Source organism: Eulemur rufifrons, chromosome 8 (genome assembly GCF_041146395.1).
Source record: "Eulemur rufifrons isolate Redbay chromosome 8, OSU_ERuf_1, whole genome shotgun sequence".
NCBI lineage: Eukaryota > Metazoa > Chordata > Mammalia > Primates > Lemuridae > Eulemur > Eulemur rufifrons.
Window position 1 is genome coordinate 122903760 of NC_090990.1, and position 21095 is coordinate 122924854.

The window sequence follows — 21095 nt, forward strand, 5'->3', positions numbered from 1 at the left end:
TCAACGTGGCAGTGGCAGAAAACAACTGAAATAGAAAATTTTATAGGGAAGATATGTAAATTGTTTTGGTCACAGTGCGTGTTTCTACCTTGAGCGTTCACCCCAAAGTGTGTGAATGTGTTTGGCTCTGGAGTTTGTGACAGTATGGTGTGAAACTAGCACTTGGTGTGTGTGCATATACAGACTATTTGTATGCCTGCTTCATTTGGTCTATTCATGTGGAAATTTCCTAAACGTAATGGATTCTGCAAGTTTTGGGGAAAACTGTTTGAGTGCTTACATGAAAACTGTATTTTCTCCCGATAGTTTGAGCTATGGTTTGAAAAGGAGTAAATGTGGCCTGCTGTTTGCAGGGCCTGCTTTCCGTCCTTTTCTCAGACATTAAAGTGAATTGCAATTGCCACTCTTAAAAACTGAATCCTGCAAGAATGACAGTGATTCACAAGTGTTGGTAAAGTGCCGCTGAAATCTGGAATGTATTTACTGCAATTGTTTAGATGCTCTGAGATCAGACCTTCACAGAAGAAAAGATAGAGCATTTCTAACTGGTGATAGCATTTCTTAGAAATTGTTAGGGAAGAAGCTGGAAGCAAAATGACTTTCCGAAATACAGGATTCCACCCTAAATCCATTTTTTCAGATACCTTAGTTCCAATAAAATGTAAGTCATGGTGTAAAAGCCAGAGAGAGCTTCGCACTCTCTCTGCTGTTGGCACAATATACTGGAACTGTCTGCTCTCCCAAAATTCCTCCTATGTTCTGAATTCCGAAGACACTGAATTTTACCTACTTTACTGCCCGACTCTGTCATTCACATTACTGTGGGGCTAACACCACACAGGTGCATTGTGGGAAGCCTTCGTCTCTTCTGAAGCATTAGCTATTGACTGTTGCTTCAGGGACGAGGAGAAGCTTGATCTATGTCTTCCTGTTGCAGTGACAAGCTCTGTGAATCTTCTGTCCAAGTTTTCTGATTCACCCTCTCCTTGTTTTAATTTTTTCAATTACAAAAGTAAAAAAGTCTAAGGTAGAAAATGAAGATCCCTTCATTGTTCTTACATGATGCCCATTCTGGCTCCCCAGAAATAACAAGGGCCATTTGTTTTGTAATACTGTTGCTTTCAAATTTTAATTTGAACATAGGTGGCTAGAGCTTATATTCGCTATCATTCTGTGTGTGGAAGCAGTGTCAGAACACCATTAAGGTAACCTAAACAGCCTGTGGGGAAATCCAGCTTTTGTGTTTTATCCTCCCATAAATACATCTGTGTATTTTTATGGCTGTCTAGTGCTTTAACAATATATTAATTGGTCACTGTGCAGGTAAAAGGGTTTACAAAAATGAAAAATATATGTCTATTAATTAGTTGCCAACATTTGGAAATCAGGATATTTCATATAAAGTCTGAGGTCTGGCAAATCTTGACAAATAGGATGACCTGTAACATTCAAGACACAGGCAGGTGGCTAGAGGTGAGCAGTAGCAGCCCCCTGAAGACACATGACCTGCCATCGGCCACACCCCCAGTTCCCTCATGTTGTATTATTTGTATCACCTACTGGCCTCTACAGACATTTGAGTTTGCAACTCCAATCACTGAGTATCAGATTTGAGAACTAAAAATGATATAGATAGGATGACCATATAATTAATTGTTCAAACTAGGACACTTTAAGAGTAAAAAGGAGTGCTATTAACAATTATACCAGGACCATAGGCATAAACTAGGACTGTCCCAGACAAACCAAGATATATGGTCTTCCTATTTATAGACCACTTCAGTCAACCCCTTCATTTTACTAATGAGAAAACTAATACCTAGAAAGGGGCAGTAATTTGCCTGTAGTAGTCACCAAATGAGTTAATGACAAAGCTGCCCTAAGCACCCTGACTCCCAGTCCATTGCTTTTTCCAGTATAAGATGCTCTGTATAATAAGGATGAGCACTGTATTCTCCTTGAATGTATGGATTTTCTTTATAGTTTATAATTACCACATAGCTAATTTCCTGTGAGAGCTCACAAATTGGTAGCTTATATCATAAATGACATTCCTATTAGGCATCTGAGTAATGATTTGGACCGTAGCACATCCAGAGATGTTTAAAACATTGGTAGGCTTGAGAACTAGAGAGTAAACACAAGCAAAGCTTCTTATTTTATTAATGCAAGAGATGTATTTAGATGTGCTAACTGCCCAGATTGGGGGGGAAAAAACAGTAAAAGAATACCATTAAGTAAGTAGCTGATAACTGGCTTGCTAAAAAAAACAAAACAAAACACTCTGTATTGACTTCTTGATCATTGGCTATTGCCTGGTCTTCAAGAGATGTCTAAGATCCCAAATTCCGGAATCTTTGACCATCTGTTTATTGCCTTATTGAGTTTCCAAGAGATATTTATACAGAGAACACTCCAGATGAGACCAGTGCATGTACTTAATCACTTGCTCAAACTTTGGCCCCAAATCCCTATCTGGTCTCCTACCTGAGAGAACTGTGTAAGCCTTCAGGGCCCCTCTTAACCTTTGGGGAAGGCTTAGATCACAGGCTAGCCTGAGAAGACACCTTTTTCCAGTGCCCCACATTGCTCCCACTTATCCTTCCGACGGACCTTCCAAGCAGCAGAGCCATCTTACCACGTCAAAAGCTGCATGGGACGGAGAACAGAGAGAAGGAAGCCCTTTTTGCTAACGCCAAAAGCAGAGTTGGCCTAAGCCACTCACCCCATACTTCCTTGCCTTTGGAATACACTCTAGTCCCAATTAGCTTTTTAAACATGGGACCATCACCCACATAGACCAGGATACATGTTACCACACTGATCTCATAGGGTTGAGGGAAGCCAAAAAAAAGTGAAATGAGGAAAGACCCCTTTTGCCCCACTGAATAACACCTCCCCCCAGCTACAGTGTCCTCCTCTAGTGTCCCAGGAGCCCCTTTCCTTTGACCTTTGTCAGAGCTGCTTTTCTGTGGGGTAGCTTGATATAGCCGGGGACCGACCATAACCTTTAGACTCAAAATATGCACCATACCGATGGGTAACCTTTTCTCTAATGCACCTCAACAAACTGTAACAGGAAAAGGTTGTTTTCTAAACACGCCAACCCTACATGCGCCACACAGACCACTAGAGCTGAGCTGTCCAGTAACAATATGTGGCTGCCGAGCCCTTAAAATGATAATATTTTGGTGATCCTCATATAAGTTAAAAATAGTATTACACTAATGTCATCTGCTTATTTTTACTTTTTAATATAATTACTAGAAAAGCTAAAATTACCCATGTTGCTTACATTATATTTCTATTGGTCAGTGCTGTTCTAGAGGCATCCGTCATGTACCTATTTGAAGTAGAATTTAGTTTTGTGCTCAGGTGCCACAGTGGCTTTTTGCCATCACAAGTCTGAAAGGAGGGAAGTTTGTGAGTTGTTTCCTAGTGCAACTTACTAGTTTACCACGAAGGCTTCAGTGCGGTAGAGATATCTGGTACAGGGGCAGAAGTTCGTAATAGAACATTACCTTGATATGAGAACATGGTGAAAACATTCAGGACGTCCTTTTATAAATCAGGCTAGTTTTTAAAAGGAATAATTTCCTTCCTCACATCTCCCAGCTTCTTGTTTCCTGTACAGCTCTTCGCCTCCCAGTGCCCTTGAAGGGCACCTGTTCTGACACCAGCTTTTAAGCTTCTGTGCCATATCACACAGAAGGCACTTGGGTCCATACAACGCCAGCTGTGGGTGCCATATGGAAAAGCCATACCATGTACATATGTACAGAGTATTTCTGAAGCCAGAAGGAGTGGAGAGGAGTGTGTAACTGATCTAGCTTTATCTTTTCCTTGCCTTTGAAAATTTTAATCATTGAAATATCTTTAGGCCGTAAATAGAATCATGTAGTGAGATAATTCTGAGTTAAAACCAAATATGTACTTTTGTTTTTATATGGACACAGGACTGTGTATGAATGTATGAAAATGTAGATTGAACATTTAGATCCAGACACGTTTGACTTTTCAATGAAGTGTATGGAGAGCACGTATAAATGAACGGGGATGGTGTGTGTCAATCTGTTCACGCAGAGTTTTTCATATTGAAGCAGAGATTTCCTCCTCCTATAAATAGTTGAAGAGAAAGTTCTGTTTCTGCTTCTGCCTAGTTTAGGTGCAGCGTTCATTTAGATGGCTGCCAGAGATTGATGGAGAAGGCCATTCTCTTGACTGAGCCCAGCTTTGGTGATGTACCCCTCATACCACAAAGGCCGTGGACCAATGGCCCCATGTAGGGATGGTGTCAACACAACTTCAGGCTGTGTTTTCCTTTGGATTAACCACTTGCCTTCTTCTTTTCCTTCCACTTCTTCTAGGCAGGACAGGGCTGCTTGCTGAGCTCTTGCCCAGTTTTGCTGTGGAGATTATGCCAGGTATTCAGTCATTTAACTCTTTATTTGCTTAATATGCTATGACTCCATCTGCCTTGCTTCTGCATTAGTCACTAATTACTCCTTTAATTTATTTGCACATGTGTCTATATATATCTGTGATCTTTTCCAGGATGAACTAAGCCCATCGAAAGAGCCTTTCAATTGCATGCCTTCTGTTACTAGGCCCTAAAAGAATAATGATAATTAAAAACAGGCTGAGATGGGAACCTAGTCCTTCATTGTCAGCCATGCAGGGCTCTTTGGCAATCTCCGTGCCCATTTTAGTATCTCACCTGTACCCTGATAGCTAGAAGTATCCTTAACAGAATAATTATTTATCTACATTCCTTATTTCCTAAGTTATATGTTTACCCATTCATGATTGTACAACCATGTTACTCTGAATTGCCTTTCATAACATTATCAATTTTTTTTTCAAACCTTAGAAAAGCTATGTACCCCTTCTCGCTTGAAAAATATACATTTAAAGACCTTTATTATTTTATATACAATTTTAGGGGCTTATTAGTTGCCTTAGGTCCCTAGGGGTCCATGGGCCACATGTCAAGGACCCTGTCTCAAATACACATCTCTGTCTTTCTATGTAGCTTCAGTTGAACATCCCAGCCTAGGCCAGCCCACATCAGTCTGGTGCAGCTCTATAGTCCACAAGTAAAGGAGGCTCAGAGAGAAGCAAGAATGAACTGAGGGGAAGGACATATCCAGACTCAAGGGGTAGGAAAGGGTATGATTCAGTCTTGCTTTGGAGGGTTTCTGCCAAAGTTTTAAGAGCTGCCTAATAGCCACAGAGAGATACAAAATATTCTTGGCCATTGGTTTTGGCTGAATTCAAGTTTTAAAAAAACATCCAGAGTCTTCACAGTTGAGCTTCACTAATTATTCTTCCACGAATTCTTCCAGTCCTTTCCCACCAGCTGGCCAACCCAAACGTAGACATTCTTACTAATGTTGCTCCCAAGGACACCAATAGATATCTCTTCGAAGAACTACCTAGAGTTCCCTCAATTTGTAAGCATTTGTGCATGACAAAAAAAAAAAAACCAGTGTTACATTGTAATGCTTCAAACTAGATGCTACGTCTTTCAGTCCCAAGTAAGCGTTACTATATTTCTCATATCTGGCCCTATCTGCCCAATTTCCCTCCCTTTTGACTCCGAGAATCCTTTCACAGATAATATTCTTTTGTTTCTCAAATATAATTTGCCAGTCTTCAATCCTTGACTCCCTGACCCAAGGTGTAGCCACCAGTCCATACGGTTTATCTAAACCTCAGGGCTCGTGTCTGTCTCAGCTGCATTATGTTACTGTGCTCTTGATACGGCCTAGACCACAGCCTTCCGATACCGGACGTCCTTGGCATGAACACTCCGCAGACCCTTCCAGCCAGTCACAAGCCCTTCTCACTCCCTCCCTGAAGCAAGGTTGACCCTGTTAATCTTAATCTATCTCAGATGGATAAGTGAGGAAGGACATTCAGGAAACATGAGTTGTTTGTTTTCTAAGGAAATTATGTTCTAGACAAAGTCAAAATTTTTGACCACGTTCATTTTTACCAAAATCAAATAATTTTACTATTATCACAAAACCCTTTATATAAGAAAAATGTCGTATTCTCAAGCTCCCAACTAAATGTCCGTTTAATTCAAGGACTATTTAATGATCAAAATTTAAGAAAAACAATGTGTCAATGAGGTTCGTGTGAAGGGGTTTTTGGTAGATGGCTTTCAATCAAAGCGAATCACTTTAGTTTTTTAGCTTTTAAAGGAAAGCACAGCTCACTTCAGTCTGTCCAGGCCTCCAGGGGGAAGTTTGGTCCTGTTAGCCTAGTCCTAAAAGCATGATAGTGAGACAAGACACCTGAGGCCTGCAGTCATTGTTATCTAAGCCAATCAGAATTTCTTTCCTTTCTCTTAATCTTTTGGGGGGGGGTGAATGAAGTAGAATTCACCTTCAGCTTCTGGCACAGCGGTGAAAATAGCAGAAGTTGACAAACATACCCAGATATACCTATCAGCCTTGCCATTCATCAAAGCTCCTAGCCATTTTTAGCCCTTGGCTATGCTGACTGTCTAGCACGGTCAGCTTGAGTGTGAGCAAACCAACCCCATTCTCTATGGATGGAGGCCGTGCGTTCTTCAAGTCTGTGTCTCAAGTTTTCTCTAGCCATGGACTGCTGTCCTGGTCTAAGCAAAAGGTTTGGATCTCAGCACTGGTGCTGAATACAAGAGAGGTGTTATAGAAGTCATCGGCAGGGAAGGCTGATGAATACAGAAGGGGCCTGGAATCTCCTAAATATGGGCTACATTTCAACCACATAGACACAGAGACCTTTTTCTCAGGACTGACGCTTTTGTAGACAAGATCAACTTGACGACAGAAGACAGGTACTCACAGAGGGCACCACTTCGCAGCTCAGCAGGCAAGGGTCCCCCTCCTCCCAGCCAAGGCCTTTCCACCCTCGTCCCATCCTCGTTCTGTGACACAGTCGATTTGGTAAACCCTTTCCCCAGTACCGGGCCCTGAAACTGCCACATTGCTTTGTGCCGGTCATGACATGTGTCCAATAGGATTCAGATCACCTTCTCCCCTTTCCTCCATGCCCAGCCCCAGGGAGGTCTGCATTCCTCACTCGCAGAGTTTCTCTTGAGTTGTGTGACTCTGTTCCCTGTTACGAAATGCTTTCGTCCCCAAGTTCCTCCTCCTTACCCCGTTTCACCAGGGCGGTGCCAGTCGGGGTGTGCCCTGCCCTGCAGGTGGGCTGCCTCAAGTGTGGGTTTCTCTGTGCCTCCTTCCAGAGTGGGTGTTTGTTGGCCTGGTGATCCTGGGAGTCTTCCTCTTCTTCGTCCTGGTGGGGATCTGCTGGTGCCAGTGCTGCCCTCACAGCTGCTGCTGCTACGTCCGCTGCCCCTGCTGCCCCGATTCCTGCTGCTGCCCGCAGGCCTGTGAGTAAAGTGACCAGTGGGGAGTTGTGGGCGATCAAAGGAAATGCCACCTCTGCATCTGACAGAGTTCTTCTTCCACCTCCTTTCCTGCCACCCAAAGAGTTGGTCTTTCCAGACTCTCAACGCCTCTGGAAGCTCCTGGCTTCAGGGATGACCATCCTTGCCTGTTCCTCACCTACATGCGCCTCTCCGTGCTTTTTATCCATACCTGTCACCCAGTGCATTTGAACCCTCACTGACACTATTGATGAAATGGAAGGGCAGGCTCAGGGTGATGAGGTTGTGGGGTAAGAGTGTGCCCTCTCCTCCACTAGAGCATTCAAACTAGAGGAAACCCTCTCTGGTCATTCCCCTCCCGTGCAGAGAACCTCCTCTTTTTATAAGCAGAGTGGGCAAACTGGCCTTTGGGTACCACCCAACCACAGATGAGTTTTGTTTACTCCCATGATGAAATGGGCCACAGTAGGGACTAGTCTTCATCTGGGGAGTCACAATTTTTACCTGACTGTCTAAGCCCATGTAGGCATTAAGTTTGACACCCCTGCCACAAACCAAACACATCTTGAAAGCGAGAGGCACACCAGGTATCTTTAGGAATAAAGCAGTTTCGAGGAGGAATTAGGTTATCTGCTCTGCTTTTGAAGCCACAGAGCAGAGGCTACGTGCAAGCTGACTGCTTGCTTTCCTTCCCTAGAAGAGGTTCAGGATCCTCCGTGAAGCAGCCCTGGGCAGCCCCTGTGCTAGGCCTCCTGCAGAAGGGCTGAGGCAGCATAAAGACAGTGTGGTTTTGAGTGGGTTGCCACTGTCACTGAGGATACTGCTGTGCCAGCTCCCACAACCGCTTAATTACTCAGTTGCCAGGTACTAAACACTGTAATTCCTTATGTCATTGCCTTTTGGTAGAGCTGGAGGGGAGTCCAAGGGAGTGTGGGAGAGTGGTGCTGATGAATCAAGTCAGCCCTGGAGAACAAGCACACACACGCGCACACACACACACACACACACACACTCAGTAGCTCCCTTCAGTGCATCCTCAGGGATTTTTGGTGTGAGTGGGATTTTCGTGGTGGGTGGGACAATATAATCTCTCTTGCTCTTCATCTCCCTCCACAGTGTATGAAGCAGGGAAAGCAGCAAAGGCCGGGTACCCTCCCTCTGTCTCCGGTGTCCCTGGCCCTTACTCCATCCCCTCTGTCCCCTTGGGAGGAGCCCCCTCATCCGGCATGCTGATGGACAAGCCGCATCCACCTCCCTTGGCACCAAGTGACTCCACTGGAGGAAGCCACAGTGGTAAATGTAGTTCCAGACTGCCCCGCCCCGTGCTTGTCTTGGGCTCCCGCCTGGTTCCTTGCTAACACGTGCAGTCAGTTCAGTGACACATCTTTGGAAAGTGGCTATTTCCATTCCAGAAGTGGGACCCTTCCAGCTATGTCCGATATCTTTCAGAGTACGTCAGGCTTTCCGGGGGCTGTAGGACATTGCGACATTGCCGACCCCTGCTTTCTTCCTAGGCTCCTCAATAACTAAAACTATAAGAAAAAGAGACTAGGTATCCCTTGAATGTTGACCACTCAGTTAATAAATAGTTATGTCATCCCTACCTCATATTTAGGACTGCACTAGGTACCATGAGGGTCAGCAAGCCGTGTAGGACATGATTTTTTTTAAAGAAGTAGTGTGGCCTAATCAGCAAGAGAGAGAATGGGCCTTTATTAAGACAAATAGATACTAAAGAGTATGGTACTTGGAGTTCAAGGAAGAAGGAGTTGGGGTGATTACAGAGTCTTCAGGGAGGAGGTGAGATTTGAGCTGGGCCTAGGGTTGAGCAGGATTTAGGGAAGTGGAGTGGGGGATGCTGAGCACCCCAAATGGGAAGGCCAGTGTGGGGAAGTCCCAGAGCTGGGATGGCACAGTGTGGGTGTCTGGCAGCGTCAGGCTTGTCAGACTGATGGAGGAAAGGGGAGGGGTCTGGGGGAGCCAGGTCGGGGAAGGCCATGAAACCCCCAGAAGAGCCGGGGCTTGGCGTGCGAGCCACAGCAGCAGATTCCTGAGGGTAGGGGTGGCACCATGGCAGGGCGAGGGGTAAGAGGGAGAGAGTAGAGCCAGAGACCAGGAGCTATGACGTGATTGAAGTGACTCCGGCGTGAACATCGGGATTATGATGGAGACCGTGGGAGTTGAAATGCGTGAGTAACTCTGAGAGACACTTTGAAAGAAGCAATGAGACATTGGGGGATGAATGAAAGGGAGGCTCCAAGATGACCCCAAGTTGTCTAGCGGTACAGATCATAGACAGGAATGAAGTGATTGGTGAGGGGAGCTGATTTGGGTGAAGATTTGCCCCATTTGGGGCATGATAAATTTGTAGCTATTGGCAGGGGTACCAGGTAGAGGTGGAGGGACAGGGTAGGAGAGGGAGGTGGAGAAGCATTAAAATAAGCTTTCCTGCGGCATTTGAATAGGATTACAGGGTAGTGAAGGTAATCATTGTATGTGTTATAGATTTGGGTGATTTTTAAATCCCTAGATGTGGATGAGCCACTAGGGTTGGTAAAACAGACACTTCTCCCCTGGAGGTATCTGGAGCGCCTCCAGGGGGCAGTGGGGGAGAGTATCGAGCCCACTTAAAGAACTGCCGGTGCCTGACTGTGGAAGGAGTGGATAGATATCCTCAGTGAGTAATTGGCGTATGTGTTTTTCTCTCCCTGGAACTATTAGTAGAATTCTGACGTCTGAGGCAGAATGAGTCACAGACTGAGAAGTAAAAGTTAATGATCAAGGACACACAGGGAATTAGAGAGATAAAGACAATAGAGTCCCTCTCTGCAAAGGATGGCGTGGGCAAAAGAGACATTAATGGAGCTTGGCTCATGCTCTTTATTGGCTGCTTCCTTTTTTCCAATCTTCTTTCTCCTCCCTTGTCTCCAGAATCCTTTCCCTCTTACTTTTTATTTAACAGATTCTCATAACAAAACTGTTCTTCATAGAACAGCAGATACTTCCTCTTTCCCGTTTTTTAGTCTTTTTCCAGTTCCTACTTATTGTAGTTCAGTCATTTCGGCCCCATCCTGCCATCCTAACCAACTGTACTTAGAAGTGGCTTGAGAAATAGGAAAATGTGTTATTTCACATAATAAGAAATGCCAAGGTAGGGTAGTTCTAGGGTTGGTTAATTGAGTGGTTCAGGTGGCATCTTTCCATTTTGGGTTCTGTCACCCCGAGCACACCCTCTGTCCTACTCGGCTGGCTCCACTCAAGATCCCTTGATGACGGCTGTAGTTTCAGCTATTAGGTGCATTTGGAGATAGCAAATGGTCGGCCTCTTCCTTTTGCCACTTTTCTCAAGAGTAAAGGAAACTGTTCCAGGAGCTCCTCCCCCACTCAGCAGACTTCTTGCAGTTTATCAGCAAGAATTGTGTCCGTACCTGTTCCTAAACCAGATTGGCTTGAACTAATCAAGACCGCCTCTTAGGCCTCAACAACTATTGATCGTGGAAGTGAACAAAATCAGGGTTCTGTTAGCAAGGAACAAGGGGGAAGATGGCAGTCAGCGTCACCACAGCCAGTCTGGCCCGTGTCAGCGTTGGCTGGCCGAGTCAGGACATTGTTCTTCATGATCTCCACCTGGCACACTTCTGCACTCACGGTCCTGTGGGTGGCTGTAGGGATGGTGTTTGGCTAGTCCTGCTTTAAGAAAGGCGGCTTAGGCCAATGTTCCATGTAGATCATTATTTAAAGGATATTCAAAATGTTGAGAAATGACGACTTATAAAAATGTAAATTTAGCCTATTTTATATTTATATGCTAGTTCAATTTTAGGGTAATTGTCTAGCAACTGTAATTTTTCAGATTACATTTGTACACAATACTCTTGAACATTCTGTAGTTAGAAAAGGCATCTTTGATGAGCTAAGCCAGTTGGTTACTGCAAGGGAGAGAGGGAAGAGGCATTCTAATTCCTTCTCCTATTCCTCATGGCAGCTACCGGAGACCTTCTCTGTTCCAGTGAAAGAAGACTGTCTCCTCCTGTGCTGCGGATCCATCCCCCTCAGCTTTTTAAGGCCCTTTCTTTGTTGAATACCCGCACTCCACCATGTTCGCACCTCACCTCTCCAACCTTTCCTTCTTTAGTAACTCCTCTCTATCAGCATTCAAAATTTGCTCTGATCTCTCCCATTAAAATGCAACAACAACTTGCAGAAAACCCTGTAGTCCTCTGATATTTCTTCCCTATCCCTTTTCTCCTCTTCCTAGCCAAACTCCTTGCTTGAAAGTGTTTCGAATATTTGATGTCTCATTCCCTCTGCTCTCACCAAGTCCCCAGCTAACTTCCGTCTTGCTGCTGCTTTCCCTACTCCAGAAACCATCTCTTGCCAAGACTGCCTTGTGTAAAATCTAATGGATGCTTTTCAATCCTTACCTCCCTTGACTTCCCAAAAGCATTTGCCACCCCTGACCCACTCATCTCTCTTTGCCTTTGTCAACACTGGACTTTGTAACTTTTCCTAACATCTCCCTATATGCTGGCTGTTTTTCCACTGTGCATCCTCCAGATGTTCCTGTTCTATCTGATGTCCTCTCCCTGGGGAATCTAATCCACTCCCATGGCTTCAGCCGTCATCTATATGCTGATGTCTTGCAATAATCATCTCCACCCTCTCTTCTGCTCCTCAGTCTCGTGTATCCAACTGCCTTCTGAACATCTCCATCTGGATGCCTTGCTGGCATTCCCACCTCAGCCTCTAGGAAATGGAATTCATCTGCTGCTGCTTCACTTCAAACCAGTTTCTATATATCTTATCTCAGTGGATGGCATCATTGTCCACCTCCACAGCCCAAACCAGAAGCAGGGTCTTCATTCTTTTCTCTTTCTTCTCCCTCTCTTCCCTCCTCCAGTTGGTCACCAAGTCCTTTCGATTGTACCTCAAAATAACCTTGTATTGGTTTACTTTCCTCTCTCTCTACTGCAACTATCCTAGTCCTCACTGCCATCACCTCCCACCTTGCTTAATGCAATTATCTCCTACCTGGTCTTCCCGGATCTACTCTTGCTTTGCTCTAATCCATTTTATTCCACATCTACCTGTGAATTCTTATTTGTGTAAAAGAATTGAGTAGGCAAGTAGGGTTTTAAATGTCACTTTCAAAATTAATAAGGATGTGTGTCTCTATATATATATGCCTACTGTATGTATACAGAGAATATGCAAATGCTAAGAATCACTTCTCCCACAACTGAGCTGCTGTCACCTGGGGGGTGGAATCTGGCAGCTGTTCCGTCATCCATAAACAGCCTTGCTCAGCTCACTAAGATAGGACAGGAGGAACAAGGCTATATCCATGGGTATCTGCCTAGAGACTTCTTTTTTGCAAGTTTTACAAGTTGAATTTTGGCTATAAAGGGGAACTTAGCTGAAAAATAGCTGAGCCTTAATTGGGTCAGAAGTATTACCTCAAATCCTTTAACAGTAAGACCTTTTGAAATTATAGTTTGGCATCAAAGTGAATATCCCAATATCCCCTCTCCAGTAAAATCAAAGTTGGCAAGGCTCATAAATTAGAGGAGCTGAAGTGTGAAGAGCCACACCAACTAAAGGACTTGGACCAGACTGAACTCGAAAACAGAAATAAATCATCCATCGACCCTAAACTGAAACATCACCAGGAAAAAGGCCATGTTCCAAATATGCTGGACTTTGGCCAATAGTCTAAGACATTTCCCATTAAAACATCACCATACATCAGAAGAGTTCTCTGCTCTTCAGACAAATTACAGATAAAAATCAATCTGACACCATTCTGTTTGCTTTCAAATCAAGAAAAATTTAATGAATGCCTACAAATTTTCCATCCTCAAAGAATTTACAGTCTAGCAGGGTAGTTGCTACGGGCTCGTGAATGGAAATAAAATGAGTAAGTAATACAAGGCAATATATGATAAGATTCTTCCATGATGCTGGCTCAGAAAGGAAAATCTCACCCTTGGAGAGGAGGGATCAAAAAAGATTTTCTGGTGTTTCATATGCTCCTGAGCATATATGTGACAGAGAGCCAGATTCTACCAGGATAAGAGAATAGTTTAGTGTGCTGCACAAACTTGTAGCTTACCATTTTTAAAAATCCCAATACATTTTAAAGGAAGAATGGCTAGATTTTTAGCTACTGAAACCAAATAGATGCTGCCCCTAAAGTCTAAAGATCAATGCTTTGCCTCTGTCTTTTTTAAAAAAAAAACTGGAAGAATTTAGACTTCTGAGATGTCAAAGCTGAAAGTATCTTACACGGTGGAGTCTCTTTATAATGCCAGTATTGAAGGCAAAACTGTTGTCTTCATTTGAAGCTATAAATGGTTACTGTAACTTTTCAAGGACATCATAACCTATACATACACAATCAAATCTGTATCATAATGAGGAGTGTAATTTGTCATAATGACATAGACGACAATCCAAGCTCTAGTCCAAGTTGCAATTAACTGAGGATGCTCCAGCTGTTGCTCAGGGTAGCAGCCATCTCTCACTGCCAGGGGACAGCTGGCACATGGTTCCCTATAGCAACAGCACCCCCCAGGACTTTCTCTCAGTATTACTGAATGTTTACCATGCACTAGAACACCTAGATAAAGCCACAGCTGCAGGTAGACTAGGCCCCTTCCCTAATGCCCACAAATGTGCTAGTTTTCTTTACTTAAAAAAAATCATCAGTAATGATACTTACACAATACTTACTCAAACCTTGCTGCTTTCCTCAGGCTAACATTCATGCTTTTCCCTGCCTGGTCAAAATTCTCCAATAAATCACCTACATAACCACATCTGCCATTCTTCCTAATCTCTTGTAATGTAGTTTCTATTCCCAGTTTCTCCTCATTCATTCATTCATGTATGCAAACCCACATGTTTTGAGTGTCTACAATGTGCCAGGCTCTATGCTAGGTGCGGGGGATACAGAAGTGAACAGAGAGACCGAGTCCTTGTCCTCGGGAAGTTTAGTCTAGCGAGGGAAGCTCTACTGAAAATACACTTTTCAAACAAACTATTAACCCCGCCCTCATCTCAGGCTGGCTGCAATTCCACAAACATTTATTAAGTGCTACTATGTGTTATTAAGCGCTACTATGTATAAAACACAATTCTAGGCCCATGGAGATCCAGAGGGATAAGGACTCTTTTCCTTCAAGAATCTTTGAGAAGATTAAATATTTACACAAATAACTGGAAACAAACTATAAAAAGGGCCATAATAAAAGTTTGCACTAAATGATTTGTAAGTTAGAGAGACAAACACAGAACTTTTCTAGCTATGAGAATCAAAGCCCTTTGGATGAGGCGGCATTTGAGCTGCTCCTGATGCTTGCAAAGAACTCAGCGTGCTCCACTGATTTGGTCTTAGTTGCCCTCTCTTCTGAAAGAGACTATTTGAAGTTGGGAAGTATTAGTTGCATTTTATAGACATGAAAACTGAGTCCTAGGTATTTGGTCATCATTTGAGGTCCCTCAATAAGCCAGCAGTAGCCTGCCTACAAGATGCCTAGTTCCCTACCTCCCAGCCCTCATCCATCAGACAGAACTGCCTCCAGAACAGACAGAGCAGTTCCGTGGGATAATTGCAATTTAATTGAACTGTCTGTACTACCCTGGGAACGCCTCTGCAGAGATGGAAGAATGTGTAGCTCAATAAATAAAATCATTTCTGCTAATAATTGCTTCCATGCAAGGATTATGGATCTAACCTCTGGGAGAAGGTGCCACGAAAAAGCCTGTGCTGGGATTCGTTAATTCTTTTTCTAAGTAATTCCAGAATTGGAGATGCATGTGGACTGCCCAGTATGTTCTCATGTAGAAAATCAGTGCACCTGCAAATGAGTGTGTGGGCGAGTTCTCTGTCTTCAGTGCTTGGGCTGTGATTAGAGTGCTGTGGAATTTTATATTTCAGTCTTCCATGTAAATAGCTTGTGTAGGAGGGCTTTGTCCACAGCCAGGGGAACATGACCAGAGACTATACAGCAGGGTTTTCTCTGGAGGCACGTGCAGTCACGTGGTTTCTTTACATATTTGCCCCACTTTGGGAACAGGAATGGTAGAGTTAGGTCACCAGCTTACATGCCGTTGTACAGTCCTGCCCCGTTGGAAGACAGAGCCTTGCTGCAGACCGTACGCCCAGGGCACCTCTAAGAGCATTCCCTACTCTGGGCCGTCCTTCCCTGTCTTCCTCACCTCCCTCCTCTTACTGTCTCTCCTAGACTCTAGAGAGGCAAGATGCCCTCACACGGCTAAGGGTCCATCACACTACCTGGTTCCAGCCCTGGCACTGCCAAGTTATTCCTGGACAAGTTATGAAACCCCTCTGAGCCAAAGTTTTCTCAGCCATAAAATGCGGCTAACAACAGTATTTCTTTAAGTGGTTGTGAGGGACAGGGGTCCGTGTAAAGCATGTAGCACAGTACCTGGCACATTTTCAGTGCCCAGTGTTGTCTAAGTACCATTATTGTTGTCTCCACATGCCACCATTCCCTTCTCTTTTTTGGCTTTTTCTTTCTCTTCTCTGTGCCTGAGGCCTGCCGGTGTCTGACCACCCTCGGGGCTGGTATTGGGCTAGACTGATACTTAAGTGACGTGGGGCTTAAACAGCCTCTGTCCCTGACAATATGAGCGACGGGTATGTGCGAGATGGTATTCTCTCTCCTGCTTTAGTTTTATTTTTTCATTAAGCCCTGAAAATAACACCTGCTTGTAACCACAGAGCAGCAGGTTGAATTAATTATGTCTAAAATACGGTATCCCTTTTCCTAAAGGGAAAATGATAAAGAAATAAAATGGGACTATGATTAAAAATCCACATAATTTGCATTACGTTTTGCACTACTGTTTATATCGTCTCAAATCTAATATTAGCTCTTCTGTACCACTCAGCTTAAGGAATTTTTGCTCTACCTCCCATGCAACTAGAGGCTTTCAGGCCACCTTTGTCAAAGTCCCTGATGTTTGAGTATCTGCTTTAAAGCTACCTGTGCTCCCACAGAATGAAGATGTCATCCTCAGACTGTAGAGTGACATATGTCCTCAATCTAGAAAGTGGTCTTTTCTTAGTGTGAGTATTCTCCTCCAGTGGAACTCAAAAGCTTTGAGAAGATGAGCTTTAAGTGGAACCTTAGAGGTCAGAAGATAGGAAGCAGAGGTTAACAAATGACTGAAAATGGACTGCAGTGGAATTTTGTTGTTGACCTTTAGATCCTTCATTCCAGTGGCACCATCTAATAAAGGGGATCGTAGGTATGGTCACATATGTATAAATATAGATCACTATTTCTAGGTGATTTCAAGAAGAGTTGTTATAATTGGGAACCATGCTTTCTACTTGGTAAAATGAATGGAGGCCTCCTTCTCCTGATATTTTCCTTTTTCAGCTCACCTTCTCGTACTTTTCTCAACAGTTCGCAAAGGTTACCGGATCCAAGCTGACAAAGAGAGAGACTCCATGAAGGTCCTGTACTATGTCGAGAAGGAGCTGGCTCAGTTTGATCCAGCCAGGAGGATGAGAGGCAGATGTGAGCATCTGTTGGTTTTATGTGATCTGTGCATCATGCAAGAGTTAGTAGCTAAAGGGGATTTGGAGGTTACCAAACGTGGGCAGCTCTGAGCTTGTAGGGTCAGAACTAGCAGGGTGCTGGTGATGCTGTTGAAGAAAGTGGCTCTGTATACACAGAGGGGAGAAAAAAGGCTCATGGTGTGAAGAGCAGAGCAATCGTGTACCACCTTGCTTTATGTTGTGTCTCTCCACAGTATTGCTGGGGCTGCATAATCCTGGAGTTTGGAATGCTTTATTAAAAGTCTTTCTCTACTATTCCCTTTAAAATACATTCAAAACAATGACTTAAAATGTGGAAGTTTGAGTATCAGTTTTTCCCAACATGAAGGGCCCTAGCATTGAACAGTCCAGCTGCCAACCTGCCGCCTGGAGGCCTCGATGAAAGTGAAAGCACAAGTCTGGCAAATCAGTCTGGGAAAAGACGCTGGCATTCCTCTGAGATGCCCAACAGCAAAGATGAAGGGCAAGCAAAGAGGCAGCTCCTCTTCTCAAAAGAACTTTTTAATTACTAAGTCTGTAGGTGGCAAGGCCCCAACACTTAACCCACCCCCAGCCCGTGGAGACTTTGTAGCTGACACAGCTGATTCTTGGGGTGGATTCCAAATTACCGTCTATCACAGGAGGCAACACAGGGCAGGTCTGACATGGACAGGCTAATTATCAGAGGGTGCTGGCAGGCATGGTAGTGAGGTCACTACGCTCTCTCTTTGAACCCTCCTCTTCTTGGAACCAACAAGAGACTTGATGGAATTGTTGGGGAAACAGTCCCAGACTAGAGGAGCTTTATTCAGATTAAGGACAACATATTCCACCCAGTTTGCAATTCTAAATTCATCCTGTCTGCGTTGTATCCATTGCTGTATCCTCCCACCACACTGGCTATAAAAAGACCATCTCCAGATTGGAATGTCAGGAATGCAGATGTCACTGCACTTGACAAGCTAGTTGTAACAGTGTTGTCATGGATCCCTGTAAGGGGCCAGAGATAGAGTGAGTCAGGGATCAAGGAGAAGCCTGTACAGGAAATCTGTGACTCTCACAGCTTGGAGAAAAAGTTGACAACTAAGGTTAAAACTGAAGGATGGATTCTGGTTTAGGTGATGTCTCCTGTCTGCCTACCTTGATTAAAATGGTCTCCAGGGGCTGGCTGGTCGTAAGGTAATAGAATCTTAGAGTCGAAGGGTACCCTAGAGACGGCCTAGGTCAGCCTTTGCAGCGTTCAGATGAGGAAACAAAAGCCTGAATCAGGACTAGAACCCAGTTCTTCTGATTCCTAGACCTGTGCTCTTTACACAAGAAACTTTTGAGCAGCAAACCGTGTGTGGCTCTATAGCTGTAGCAGCGTACTCTGTTCGGAGACCACAGCCATCTAGCTCATAGAACTTTTGATGCTAGAGCTGGAAGGAACTCAGGTTGTTAAATCCATCTCTTTCATTTTACAGAGGAAGAAAGGGAGGCAGAGAGGGAAAATAGCCAGGAGCAGTGCTCAATGCCAATGCCAGAACGGGAACTCAGATCTCCTGGAACCTGCAGGGTGACATGACTGTGTAGAGATGGAGTAGGAATATAATTTAGTTTACTTTGGAAGTTTTATTCCTGAAGAGCAAAGTAAACAGTGGCATAGATCACAGAATTGGGACAATCCTGAAAATCTCATTATAAAATGGATCTCATGGTTTCAGTTGGGGCAGGGAGTAACAGATTCTGTATGAATTGAGAATGTGAGGTCCAGACTCATGAATTTGCTAGCCAGTGTGGTCCTCATTTGCCTTGCCCTTGTTAACTGGGGAGTTGTTTTCAGGATGTTTTTAGTGTGAGAAGTCCTAGAGCAGGGATCAGCAAACTGTATCTCCTGAGCCAAGTACATTCCACTTCCTATTTTTGTAAATAAAGTTTTTTTTTTTTGGAACGCAACCATACCAATATGTACCATCTATGACTGCTTTCATGCTGTAATGGCAGACTAGTTGTGCCAGTATGGCTCACCAAGCCTGAAGTACTTACTTTCTGGCCCTTAACAAAAAAGAGTTTGCTTACCCATGTCCTGGAGTTACATTATTTGGTGTCTGTGAGGCTGGAGATGTTGATGTTCATGTTCAACTTGGCAGAAATGTTAGTGTAACATACAATTCAGACAGTCCATCCCTGTGAACAGTGAAACATAGATAGCCCTTGCTATCTGAGAAATGAAGAAGATCAAGTATTACCGGAAGTTTAAGGAAAGTTGTGAACCAACAATGTTATTTTTCTATAGTCTCACTTGGTATGTTTTGAAGTTGTCTTCTGTAGGTCCCTGGGATTCACAGGGATTGTGAGAAAGGGGAATTTCTAGATTTTATTGATCGATAGTATCTGAGTTATTTTCCTTGAAATAAGCATAGGCCCTTCTCTTTAGAAGGAAGAAAAGGTTTAAAAATTATAATTAAAAACTGCCTGATTAAACTGAATGTCATTCCTGGTAAACCCTGTGTCCCTGGTGAAACCGGACTAGGAGGCTGCATTGGGAGGCCCCTCCTCCTCTTTGTGCAAAAATTCCCTGCTCCCTCAAGGACTGTTGGGGACAGAGAAGGGGGAAGTAGGGGGGAACCTGAGACACACATTTGTGCTTTCCACACCTTATCTTGGCTTACCTCCCACGCAACAGCCAGGCCTCAAACCTGGTGAATATTGTTTTGGATAATATTTTGAAGTTCTAATGAAAGCATTTTAGAAAACAAATGGATTCAGTTACATTGCAAATAGATGCACTAGATTTATTTTTAAAGTACAATGAAATTCAGTACATTTCAAAGTTTTATAAATAAATAGTTGGTTTTTTTTTTTTTTTCTTTCTAGACTGAACAAGGACATTCTGGTCCTTGTTCACAAATGCCTTTGCAAAAAATCTAATGTATGCCACCTTAGGAAATGAGGAGGCTGTGACTAGACCACCCCCCTTACATTTTTGGGCTGGGGCTAGAGTACAAGTAGAGGCACACAGGCCAGTACAGCCCATCCTCTTTTTCTTCCCAAACCTCCACCTGGCCACCCAAGGTCACATATACCTGGAAAACTTGGATCGGAGGGGAAGAGGTCTATCCAGGCTCTGGAGTTAGACTTGGTGCCATTCGGGCAGGATAGTCCAGGTTCCTGGATGATCGTGAGCTAGAAGTGGGGGGCATATGGACACTAGCTGTGAATTTCCCCACCAAGGAGGCCAGAATGGGGTGCCCCTAAAGCACGTGGTGGTACTGGCTCTGAAGGCCCATCTTGGGGACTGGGCCAATGGTAGGGAAGATGCAGTATTTTATAGCTTCTCTTTCCCTTTTTGCCCCTTTTGGCCCAACATGCCTGGGATAATTACAGCTCATCACAGAATTATACAGGAAGAAGAAAACATTTGAGCAAGGCTGATGATGTACTAGGAGGGGCCAGCTACAGAAAACCAAGTTCTGGAAAGCCTGCCTTAGGTGCAACAATAACAGTGGTTCTTCTATTCCAAGAACAGAGCATGTAGGAAGCCTCCCTCTCTGTAAACAAGTAGGCTTCCAACTGGAGCCAGTTCCTGCGGAGCTAAGAACACAAATATTACTAGTTAATGTCTGTAACCCACCCTGGACAGGATTGAGGCCCTCAGGCAGGAGTTTCCGGGGGCCTGTGGTTTCAGCCCTTAACAGAACTCCATTCCCATACTGTTTAACACGTAGAAAGCTCTATCATGCCTGGTTTTGTTCCTGCAGATAACAACACCATCTCAGAACTCAGCTCCCTGCACGATGAGGACAGCAATTTCCGCCAGTCTTACCATCAGATGCGAAGCAAGCAGTTCCCTGTGTCTGGAGACTTGGAGAGCAATCCTGACTACTGGTCAGGCGTCATGGGCGGCAACAGCGGGGCAGGCCGGGGGCCGTCAGCCGTGGAGTATAACAAAGAGGATCGGGAGAGCTTCAGGCACAGGTGATGGCTGTGAGGGGCAGATCTGGTGCTGGACATGACGGGGCAGGAGCTGAAGGCAGAGTAGATCTGAGGCTCTTGTTATCCAGTAACATCTCTGTCTACCATTCTGGGTTACCCTGCCACATCTCTTTCTATAGGCTACTGAGCATCCCACATTCATTAAGCAAGAGGACACTTGAGACA

At 44.2% G+C, this 21095-nt stretch overlaps 1 protein-coding gene across 2 annotated transcripts in view; it reads left to right on the top strand.

Annotated features, from left to right (window-relative positions):
- ILDR2 (immunoglobulin like domain containing receptor 2) overlaps positions 1-21095 on the top strand; it is a 60779-nt gene that overhangs the window by 30961 nt on the left and 8723 nt on the right. The window contains exons 4-8 of one of the 2 annotated variants that reach the window (XM_069480900.1): positions 4368-4424; positions 7241-7387; positions 8501-8677; positions 16822-16935; positions 20696-20912. In XM_069480900.1, coding sequence (XP_069337001.1) covers positions 4368-4424; positions 7241-7387; positions 8501-8677; positions 16822-16935; positions 20696-20912 — 712 coding nt within the window. The remainder of the gene's footprint in view (positions 1-4367; positions 4425-7240; positions 7388-8500; positions 8678-16821; positions 16936-20695; positions 20913-21095) is intronic. The other variant, XM_069480901.1, reaches the window with a different exon arrangement.